The sequence below is a fragment of the Temnothorax americanus genome, unplaced genomic scaffold (assembly GCF_048541705.1).
Source record: "Temnothorax americanus isolate GAGA-0224 unplaced genomic scaffold, ASM4854170v1 Scaffold239, whole genome shotgun sequence".
Classification (NCBI taxonomy): domain Eukaryota; kingdom Metazoa; phylum Arthropoda; class Insecta; order Hymenoptera; family Formicidae; genus Temnothorax; species Temnothorax americanus.
The window spans coordinates 57,675-69,688 of record NW_027509380.1 but is presented as its reverse complement, the minus strand read 5'-3'; the positions used below and the strand labels follow the sequence as shown (position 1 = coordinate 69,688).

Below are 12,014 nucleotides of genomic sequence, written 5' to 3'. Positions count from 1 at the left end.
AAAAAGCTGTCTTCGTTTTTTTTTTACTTAAATTATTTTAAAATTAAATTTGCGAAGACTGAACGTTAAAATATCTTTGGCGAAGAAAAATACTGGGAGGGCACGTATTTTGGGAAGAAGATTTGCCTTGACATCAACAGCGTATAAATTTTTGGATGTTGGAATCAACGCGGGACCTATGTCCTCTGTGGATATACTTATTGGCGATAACCGAGGCAATCGGATAATTCTGCCACATGCAACGTGGGTGACATTCATCGAAAAACATGCAGATATACAGCGACTCGTGCAGTCATCGGCACCATCATCGCTAACGTTTCGCGATCTGGAGCTTGTTAAAATACGTGACGCAGATATTGTAAAATTGACGTCATGCGGCACCAGCTTGTACATGAAACCGTCAACAGTACTCTTTCTGTTCGAACTAGAACATTGCGTCGAGAACGTGTATTTTCAACTATGTCAAAATGTTCACGGCGTAAGTGAAAAATTCAAACAGTTTGTAACAACTTTACGTCAAAATTGTATCACCGATAAATGTAACGCAGTTACAATCTTGCATAAAATTTATGATGAAAATTCGATTATTGATTGCGAACTGTTGGCCTACGCTTTAGATACTATTGTGTATAATGCGCTACATGACAAATAAATGTATATAAAATGGTTAAAAAGTTTTTCCTTTTCATTTACCATTCATCCCATTTCCTGTCATAAAGCTGTCTTCGTTTATCGTTTACTTAAATGTAATATTAAAAATTAAATATTGCGAAGATCTGAACGATTAAATATCGTTGGCAAAGAAAAGATACGCGATCGCGAGCGAGAACGCGCGAGGGAAAGAGACCGCGCGAACGAGAAGACTCGCGCAAACGGGGGGGGAACACCGCGCGAACGAGAAGACGAATGGGGGGACGGGAAAGAAACATCTTCGAGGGGGAGATAACGCGAGCGTGCCGTGTGACGTCACGCGGACTCCGCGGCGCGGCGAAACGCGAACGCGGGTCCCCTCGCCCCGCGGCGCCCGAAAACGCGAACGCTCCGCGGCGCGGCAAAAACGCGGATCCCCCCTCGCCCCGCGGCGCGGCGGAAACGCGGTCGCCCCGCGGCGCCGGAAAACATGGCGCGGCGAAAACGCGGTTCCCCCTTCCCCTCCCCCGCGACGCTTGAAAAACGCGGTTCCCCCCTCCCCCTTCCCCGCGACGCCGAAACATGCGGGTCCCCCCTCCCCCTCCCCCGCGGCGCCGAAACACGCAGTTCCCCCCTCCCCCGCGGTCCCTCCGCCCGCGGTTCCCCCCGCCCCTCACCCCCCTCAGATCCCAGGAGTGTAACCGGCCTACCTTACCTACTGATCGAATAATGAGGATAGCGCTAACAACGAGGACAGTGCATTTACTCTTGATCTGAAAAATTATGTTCCCATCCCCTACGTAAAAACTTTTAGTGAGGGATTACGCCGTACGTTCAAAAATTACGGTTTGAACACCTTGTATACGGTCCCTAAAAAAATGGATACACTAATCAGGAAAGGAAAGGATAAATTGGAGATCAAGAGATGCACCGATGTCGTTTATAAACTCGACTGTTCTGATTGCAATGCATGCTATATCGGACAAACGAAGCGACATTTAGAAACGCGTATAAAAGAGCATCGCGCAAACATCAAAAAACCCCCAACCAACATTCGGTCGTCAGTAAGCATAGAACAGATTGCGACGATAATTTCAAATGGCAGGATGTTACAATCTTACACAAAGAACAAAATTTAAAAAAACGTGAAATTTCTGAAATGCTATTTATTAAAAAACATAAAGGGGCAATCAACTCACAGAAAGACACTGAAAACCTACCATTGGTCTATGATCGAATAATTTCTTCACTTTAAGTTCTCCTTCTATGTTTACTGCATTTTGCGTTAATGTATCACTTTAAGTTCTCCTTCTATGTTTACTGTATTTTGCGATAATGTATCATTAGTTTTTTCGGCCTTCACATGAGACCGTCGTATTTTTCCGACCCGCCACGAATTTTATATAATTGACGCACAATGATCCATGTAAGTCCCTATTTACCGATATTATCGTAAATCCGTTCAACGCGTAATTTTGTTTAATTTTTATTTTTAAATTTCTTATATATTCTTTCATTCTCGCATTCCAGCATTGTTAAAATAACTTGAAAAGGACCCAAATTAGTGGTCGAAACGTCGTTGTGATATACTTAATAAAACTTGCCAGTCAGGCCGTTTAACTATACCGAATTATTATTTCATCACTGGCGAATAATTCTTATTGAGAATTTAAAAGAATTATATATGAAATAGGAGTAGAAAAAACCGAAGTAAAAATTGTTTTTTGAGTTTTCGATGCCAATGTGTTGCCTATGTTCGAAAACGTCGAATTTAAATTTTTTGAGAATCGGTTTTAAGGATCGGCTATCCATCAAATAACTTAGGGTTGATTGAGGCAAATCAGATTAATATAAGTTTTGAGGAAGCAATGTACAAGTTCCTACTTGGACATTTGAAAACTATGAGGAAGCAATGTGCAAGTTCCTACTTGCACACTAAAAAACTATGAGGAAACAATGTGCAAGTTTCTACTTGTTTTAATAGTTTTTTTTTTTACATTTTTCTCTGTATTGTCATAAGCTCTGCCGGCACTAGACGTAAAAGAAACGTGCTATATTGGTCACAAAGTCGCAAAAAGAATAAGTTACGTCTTTTACACGTTGCCGCGACGTACAAAAGAATTTAGGTTAAAAAGCCACGCTCGCGCGTGCTCGCAAAAAATAAGTTACGTCTTTTATACGTTGCCGCGACGTACAAAAGAATTTAGGTTAAAAAGCCACACACGCGCGTGCGCGTTGATTGGCTATACTGCGTTCTCTTCTTGCCGCATGGCAAACGTTTCAGCATTTTGTGTGCAGAATCCATTGATGTAGTAGGCACAATATATACAGTGGCGCAACTCCTCTGATTTCGTGTTGGCCAAAACGGATTGCGCATGCGCGAAAAAAGCACTATTTCTGTCTCTTTTCTTCTTACTGTCTTTCTTTTTCTAACGGATTTAGAGGCACATTTAAATGCCTAAGGCGTTAAAGTGCTATAGACAGCTATAAAGTGACTTGATAAAAGTCGGAAAAAAATTGTGTAAATTGTATGATTGTAAAGTGTGTGATTGTGAAGAGATTTGTGAAGTGATTGTGAAGTGATTTGTGTATTGGAAGTATAGAAAGGAAAGTTAACCTGTATAAATTTTATACAAATTTTTTTTTCTTTGAAAGCACTTTGATCTTAGCTTTGTTTCAGATTTTTTGCTACGAGAAGGAATTAGAAAATGGAAAAACTATTAAAGGCGTTAAAAAAGAAAGTCATTGGTGTGCAGTGACAGGATGTATGAGCACCATAAATGTGGAAAACGACACTTCTTCCTTTTTCCAAAAGAACATGATAGGTACAATACTATTTTAATAATTGTTTACATCATTATTTCATTATTTGCGTAGTTTAATTAATTATTCTGACATACACAGGTGGTTGGCATGGGTTCAAGCATGCAAAAGATTGGATTTAATACCAAAAGGCCCCGAGTATGCTCACCGCAATTGTCGATTGTGCCATGTACATTTTGAAGAAAATCAGTATAAAATCGTCAAAAGTCGAGCTCGCCTTCATCCAGATGCTGTACCAACAAGATGTTTAGAGTTTACCAATAATAAGTAAGTTTTCATTTATATTAGTTTTAATTACTCTTTATTTGGAAAAATCTAGTTTTGATACTTAAAAATATTTTTGATAGTAATATAAAATAATTAAAAATATATTATTTTAGAGCAGTGTACTACAGCTTCTACGGTATCAACAGATGTAGTATCAATGGAAAATAAAAACAATAATATGTAAGCTATTTTTGCATTTATTATAAAAATATTAGAAAAATTAAATTTAAATTAACACATAACTCAAAAAGCTGAAGAAGTTTATGTATTTTATTAGTATTACAATGCGCGAATTATACATATATTTAGTTTTTAATATTAATAAGTTTTTAATATTATTAATGCAATTTTTTGCGCAATAGCTTAGCATTATCAGTAAAGTTTTCAATAATATTGTTGCGCTCGACCGCGCGTTTGCAGCACACACTTACACGCACTCACTCGCGAACGCGGCGCGCAATCTCGTTACCGGGAATAAACACTCACAAATAGAAAAGAACTCGTTTAATGCAGTAATGTAATAGAACAATGGCTCATGAACACGTCTGAACGGTTCGAAGGCCCGGCGGAGAATCTGACAGACGGCAGAAGTAAACAAACAAACGCAACAGCTGGTCGTCAAGGCTCGACGTCACGCAGCGCTTCGCGACTGCTTTTCGGGCTTCTACCGGGCGTCTCGGCACGGGCGCAACAATATATATTCATTATTTGTAAAAATTTATCTACATATATGTTATAAAATAAAATTTAAAATTTTATCAATATATATTGACCACATACTATTGTATCATTAAAAAATTGAGTTTATTACTACACACACACACACACACACACACACACACAAAAAAAATGTATAATATATTTAATAAATATTATATTGTAAAATGTGACATATTTTATAAAAATATATAAATGTATACATTTAATCTAAAAAGTGTTATATTAATTTAAAATGTTTACTTAATTTTTCTTTGTGTGTATACACTTTTATGCGAGAAAATTATTCTATATATTATATGTTATATACTTATTTTTTTTACATTTATTCCTGATTTATCATATAATATATATATATATATATATATATATATATATATATATATTTATTTATTTATTTATTTATATAACATACTGTTATATTATTAGTATAATATTTCATATATTAGTATTTTATATATCATTATTTTGCATCATTAACAGATTTATCTATTATATATGTAATATTTTTTAATATTTTTTAATTTCTTTCATTTTTTTACGCGCGCATTGCATGACATTGTACATTGTTAACAATAATTCTGCATAATTTTTATTGAAACTAACAGACACGGTTGTATCTCGCGCCAACTGCGTTAACCTCAATATAGATTAAACGAGTAGGAAAGAAAGAGATGACGAAGAGAGAAGTGAGACAGAATACTGTTTTATTTCGCGCATGCGCACTCCATTTTGGCCAACACTAACATCAAAGGTGCCGACAGAGAGTTGCGCTACTGTATATACTGTGTAGTAGATGTGCAAATATCTATCCATCATTCTTCTAGAAATTTAAATGTGTTTCTGTGTCAAGAAAATTTCATATGTTACCAATTTATTTATATTTTATTTAGTTTTGGCAATTTTGCTAATCAGAGTGACGAAATCTATAAAGGTTATAATTAAGAATAAGAAAGTGTGGAAAAACACACCAAACATGCAAGTAACTGTTTTCTATGCTTTTATATAATTATACTTTTTATTTTTTACGCATTATATTTTTTTTCTTGCTCTATTACTCTTCAATCTTTTGGCAAGTGTCCTCTCTGTGTCCTCATACATTATATTTAATTTAACCTAACCTAGAAATTGTTAAAAAATATTTCTTTTTACTTTTTTTATTTTGTTGATACAAAATACTTTTACATATACACATTATTATACATATATATTGATCTAAACATGCTTAATAATTGTAAAAGGAGCAGAATGTAAAATTATATTTCACATGAATTTCATTATTTGTTTGTACAATGTTGTGAGGCGGAAGTCGCCGTGTCGTTATTTCGACACCTAGCTGCCAGCGCTTCTTCCGAATATTGCCAAATCCATCTGAGCTGGCATTCCGGGTGTTGCAAGTGACATCCCGGTCACTCACCCGGAAGCAAAAGCGCTGACAGCTAAGTCAGCATCGCGGAAGCAAATACGCGAGTGATAAAAGCCCGCCCTTCCGAGAAGCGGCGGGCAGTCTAGAACGTAAGACTAATCGCGCACGACCAACGACAACTATCCTATTGAGAACGCCCGCGAGTCAGGGCAACGAAATCAACGAAACAAGTGTATCAAGAATAAAAGGTTTTTTATTAAAATATCGTCAAGTAGAAAACTCTGGCAACATCATTCCTCCTTCCTCCCGGCGGATCCAAAAGAACTCCGTGCCGATCCCTCGAACCAGAGGTACGGCACAACAATTGGTGGCAGCGGTGGGATCTGCCAACCGGACGGGAGGACGTCCTGCCAGATTGCGCCTGCGAAGGGAACGGATCGTTAGACGGCGGTAAAATATCCCGGAGAGGAAAAGCCAGCCGGATCCCGAGTGCGTGAAACGACGGCAGTAGCCCCGCGTGCTATCAGCGACACCGGAGAGGCCCCGACCTACCGCACGGACTCGCCAGCCCGACGCAGCGACGCAGAGACGCAGCGAGCCAGCGAAGCAGCGCAGCAAGGACGCAGCAAAGCAGACAACGCAGAAGCAGTGAAGCGGCCCTGTCAGACTTGACGCGGCAGAAAGCGGTCACGATGCACTACGCGGCGGTACTGTAAGTCAATACGCCATTGTAAGCCGATACCGGCACGCGCCGCGACGCAACCGTTATACCTCTGCGTGCGTACCCCGCGATAGCGAAAACCGGATAGCGAGAGAAATTTTCACGACTGCAGGCAATACAACCGCGAAGCGCCGAAAGATTTTCGCGTTTCAGGACGCTAAAGCATAAGCGCCGATAGATGTCGGACGACTTGTCCCGGCATCCCCCTGTCAGCAACGCATCATTTGTGTTAAGCGAGCGCGCGCAACGAGCCATCGAAAATAGTATCAGGAATCGTTTTCGCGCTACACGACTCGCGAACGACGAATTAGATCGCGTGCGAAGAAACTTAGACGCGCAACTCGACGACGCAAGCTCGCCGGTGCTCGAGCTACATCCTAACGTCATCGTAGAACGCGAATTCGAATTCTTAGACGCTAGTCTTTGCGACGCGAACAGAAACCCACAAGATAGCGTCGACAACACAAGCAGCGACAGTGACGCACACAGATTGCCCCCGACCGACGGTGACGCTCGATCGGACACCTCGGCCGACACTCAGAGCGAAAACGCAGGAAGAGGAGAATTCTCCCTGACGTCATACGAAAGCGATATATTCGACCCCGAGGAAGAGGATTATACCCCCCGGGCCGACAGAATGAGCCAGCCACGAGCTGCCGCGACCATCGCGCCGCGAGAGGACATATCCCCGGCGCAAATTAACGCGGAAATAGAGCGGTTTAGACCCGCGGAATATAGGCAACCGCCCAAAGGCGACCAAGATCGAGCCCCCGAGCCGACGCAGGTAAGCCCCGGAGCAATGAGCTCCGTGCTCAGCGATGTCCTACGCATGATGCGCGACATGCAGGAACGCATGGACCGTACAGAAGCCGCAGAGTTCGAGCGCTCTGTAGAAGTCCTGCGCGCAATTCGCGAGATGCGGGAACGCATGAGCCAAATGGAATCCGCCACTCACGACCCCCCCGATGCGCGAGAACGACGCGTACGGACCAGCCAGGGCCCGCTGGACGTGACCTACGGACGAACGCACAGCGACGTCCGTAGTCAGCCAGGGCACCGTCTCGGGTTCCTCAGCCTAAAGGAAGCCCGTAACATGATTCCCGAAATGAACGGAGAATCCCGAGAACGCGTTCGCGAATTTATTAATGCAAGCACTTACGCGATGAAAAATATACAGCCCGCGGACGAAACCATGCTCCTAGAAGCGATTTTGTGCACAAAGTTCAAGGGCAAGGCAATGACCGACTTCGACACGCGTGATATTCGCGACTTCGAGCAGCTAAAACGCGAACTCGAAACGGAATATCTCGGAAAACGCGGCATGACCCATCTGCAGCTAGAATTCAACTCGCTAAAACAAAAGCGGGAGAAAGCGCGCAGGAATTCGGGCGTCGAGTCGAGAAGCTCGCGAGAGAACTGTATGAGGCCATGGAAGAAGGCCAAGGGCACTCGCAAGAGCAGCAAAAAGCGATATTGGAAAGTATTAAAATGCAAGCTCTGCATAACTTCCAAATCGGGCTGCATGATGATATCAAGATGCTGGTCCGAGCACAGCGATATCCAAGCCTACAGGAGGCAATAACCGGCGCCAGTGCCGAGGAAAAAGTTAGAGGCCCCTCCCCGCGAAACGGACAAACAGTAACAGAAATAGATTTAATCAGGGGAAACGCGCGAAATGCGGGAAAACGCGACTGTAAAATGCTACAAATGTGGTAAAACCGGCCATTACGGGCGAGATTGCCGTATGAGCCAACAAGCTAATAAATCCCCTGCTGCCGCGAGCAGATAAGCCGGGGTGGCTAAAAATTTAAATCGGGGTTACCACAGGAAAGGGAAAGCAGGGCACAAGCGCGACGAGGGGGTCTTTTTTTTTTAAAAAACGGAGGGCCCGAACCCGAGGGACCCAAAACAAAAAAGGAAAGTGAAAAAAAAAAAGAAACCGATGGCAAGTAAAAAAAACCCAAAAGGGGAGCGAATCTAGGGGGGGGGCGACCCCTCCGACGCAGTAGCGAGGGGGGAAGGAGAAGCCGAAAAGAAAAAAAGGAAAGCCCCGCCGAGAATCCCGGGGTCTCAGGAACGGAGAAAAAAAACAAAAAAGGGGCCCCGGAATCCATAAAAACTCCTTCCCGGGAAGGGGAAAAACGAGGAGAAATGAATCTTCATTGGATTCCGGGAGCAATTAAAACTTTGTTTAAAAGTAGGAAACCAAAAGGGGAAAAAAAAACAATGGTGCGAGAGGAGAAGAAAACTGGCATAATGGGGCCGTAAAAGGACCCCCAAAATTCCCACGGGGGGAAAAAATTTAAAAGCGCCCGTAGATTGGGAAAACAAAAAAAAATTTTACACAATGTACGATTAAAAGATGACTTCCCCACCCAAATAGGGAAGGGAAAATATTGGGGAACGTTCCTACAAATAAAAAAGCCAAAATTTTCCCAAACCCCTTTTTCCAAAAAAGTTGAAAAAATGGGGAAAAAAGCCATGTTAAGCACGACCGTATCAAAAAAAAAAAATTACCTCCCGAAGGGGAAAACCATTGTAAAAGCCGTTAAAGATCAAAACCCCCCGGGTAGGCAAGGAAAAAGGGGTAAACCGGGCCCCCGGGATTTTCATCGGGCTTGCTGTAAACCCTCAAATTTATTTGCCCGGTCAGAAATTTTGAACGTGAGGAAAAGCGGTGGGATCCCCCACACGTAACGTTAGAAGCCCCTGCCGGGGGGACAAACGCCGGAGCTTTACTCACTTTAAAGGAAAATAAAGGAATACGGGGACGGGCACAGAGGACAAAAAAAAAAGGTGCGCGCCCCAAAAAAAGGCTCGACACCAAAAACCACAGAAGAGCGAGAGGCGTAAAAAAATTTTCCCGAAAAATTTTTATTTTTTTCCCTAGACGGAGTTTAAACTAAGCGCCCCTAAAAGAAATTTAAAACCCCGGAAAAAAATAAACCCCGATAGTGCGCCAGTAAAGAAAAGCCAAAAACCGGTTCCCGAGAAACATAAGGCCGAAGAAAGGAAAAAAATAGGAAAAATGTGGGACGACGGCAAATTCGTCCGAGCACAACCCAGGGAACGGCCAATAGTATTTGGGCCCCAAAAAACCTGGGCGTTCGGCAGAAAAAATTTTGGCGTAGTGATCGATTTCAAAAAAATAAAACGACAAACCCAGGGGGGGGAACCCTTTCCCCAGGGCCAAATTTTACGAATCCCTTTAGTGGGCCCAAGCAAAAATATTTTTCGTACTGATTTGCTCGGGATATCCCCCAAATCCCGATGCACGAAAAAACCTCCCCCGGAAGAAAAAAAGGGGCCTTTTTTCGACTCCAGGGGAAATTTGGGCCAAAAACAAAATGCCTTGGGTTTTAAAAAATGCACCAGGGGCCTTCCCGCGTTTAATGATGCAGAAATTGGGACTTTTTAGGATTGAAATGTTTGGTATATCGGGAAAATTTTATACGGAGCTGGGCGACAGACCCACTTTAAAGGGGTTTAATCCCCAGTAGCCCAAAATACAAAACAAAATCTTAATTTTAAAAACCGAACAAATGTGCTTTTTTACGAAAAGAGGTTTTTCCCAGGGAATGGGAATCCAAAAACGGAATATCCCCCGACCCGCAAAGTTGGGGCGCAGTAAAAAAAAAATTTCCGACCCGGAAGAGTGAAAGATAAAACAATTTTTATCGGTTTCCCCGGGATACAAAAAAAATTTTTTAAAAAAACTTCTCAAAGATACCCAAAGCTTCTAACAAAGTCAAAAAGAAAGGGGGAAAAATTTTAATGGTAAATGGAAAAACAGAAAGCGTTTGATCTACTTAAAAAAAAAATTAACAAAAGCCCGGTTTTTTAAAATTCCCTGATTTTAGCAAAGGTTCTTGGAACTGGGAGCGCCCGTTTACCCCATCGGACCCGTGACCCAAAAGGGGGAAAAGTGGGCCCAAAGGGACCGACCATAGCTTTTACGCCCCCCGAGTATTATTGAAAGGGCCCGACCCAAAATTAAAATTACCACAAAAAAAAGAGCTTTTGAAAATGGGGGGCGGTTTTAAAAAAAATTTCGCCCCTATTAATGGCTTTAGTTTTAAAATTAAACCCGATCACAAACCATTGATTGGTTTTTAAAAGGGAAACGACCCCGGCTCCGGGATTAAAAGGGAGGGGGGTAAAACTAGAAGAATCCGATTACGAAAATCGTACTTTAAAGCGGGAAAAAAAAACAACGTGAATGCCGATGAATTGAGCCAAAAACCGAAAAGCCGAAACATCGGGAAATAAAAGGGAACCGAAACAAGCGACGACCCCCCGAGAGAGTTTCGAGGGGGAAAAAGGCGGCAAATACTCTACGAGTATAAAGACCGCCAAACGGGGGCCCCAAGGGGTCACGCAAACCACTAAACCGTTTTTCCGTTACGCAAGCTGGCGTGGGAATTTACGGCCCGTAGTAGAAGATTACAAAAAAAAATGGGGGGAGAAGGCCCGAAGAAAAATTAGTGGGAAAAAACAAAAAATGCCAATGACTATACGGATACGCCCAAAGGGGCCCAATTCAAAAAAAGGGGGGCGTTTCGAAATAGTAGGGCCCAAAAGCACGAAAACGGAAAAAAATTTTACCCCCTCACTTTCCCAAGAAATTAAAAAAGGGTTTGAAAGGAAAGTACCCGTAGAAAACCAGGGGGCCCAAAATCCCGTAGAAAGTTTTGTAACGAAAGTATCCTGGGAACAGGGAATACGGAAAAAATTCTCCGGCCCAAAGGGAAAACCAATTTACAAACGAAAATTTTAAAAACCCCATTTTGCAAGTAGAAAATCGAAAAAATACAGCAACGCTTTAAAACCCGAAAGTAATGGAGGGGCGGGAAAAGGGTGATCGTACTCGGGCAGGCCCAAGGGAATTACAAAAAATAAGGAACCAAAACCCCGAGGGGAATGATGGTTTTACCCTAGGGCATTTTAGGGTAAAAACGAGCCTCAACAACGACAGGACTCACACCTTTCGAATTGTTTCGGACCCAAGCGCCCCTCCCGACAGCCCTAAAAAAGGCCCCAAAACTAAAAAATTTTTGTTAGGGAAAGTTTCGCAAAAAGAATTCCCGAAAAAGAAAACGCGCCACAAATTCCGTCCGAGAGGAAACCAAAGGAGAAAAGAAAAAAGCAAAGCAGAAATTTCACAAAAAAAAAAACCCCAAGGAAAGGGAACCATTAAAAAATAGGAAAACAAAGGCTATTCCACGACGAAACAGTAAAGAGGACGCCTAAAAAAACCGATTCGCATGGGTCGGCCCGGGACGTGATCGGGGGAAAAAAACACAGCGACGTAAAACTCCCCCAAATTAAATTTAAAAACCGCAAGGACGATACGCGTACATGCAAATGGCCCAAAAAGGTTTCCCACGAGAAAAAGGGCTCACCCCACAACAGAAAAAAAAAGCGAGAAAAAAAAGAAAAAAAAAATTATAAATGCATACTTTGTGGGGGGAAGGGATTTACTCCCGGGAG

The 12,014-nt window shown here is 42.3% G+C and overlaps 1 protein-coding gene across 1 annotated transcript; it reads left to right on the top strand.

Moving 5' to 3' along the window:
- Positions 1-3,171: 3,171 nt before the first annotated feature.
- LOC143898573 (52 kDa repressor of the inhibitor of the protein kinase-like) lies at positions 3,172-4,561 on the top strand. Its single transcript, XM_077408140.1, has 4 exons — positions 3,172-3,455; positions 3,535-3,720; positions 3,834-3,900; positions 4,245-4,561. The coding sequence occupies exons 1-3, from the start codon at positions 3,394-3,396 to the stop codon at positions 3,886-3,888; spliced, it is 303 nt and encodes a 100-aa protein (XP_077264266.1). The 5' UTR covers positions 3,172-3,393; the 3' UTR covers positions 3,889-3,900; positions 4,245-4,561.
- The last annotated feature ends 7,453 nt before the right edge of the window (positions 4,562-12,014 follow it).

Bases quoted from the DNA above. Each gene is read 5' to 3' on its own strand.
- LOC143898573 (XM_077408140.1), top strand. From the start codon at position 3,394: ATGTATGAGCACCATAAATGTGGAAAACGACACTTCTTCCTTTTTCCA. The intron at 3,456-3,534 runs GTACAATACTAT...TGACATACACAG, and splicing joins TTTCCAAAAGAACATGATAG to GTGGTTGGCATGGGTTCAAG. The intron at 3,721-3,833 runs GTAAGTTTTCAT...ATATTATTTTAG, and splicing joins TTAGAGTTTACCAATAATAA to AGCAGTGTACTACAGCTTCT.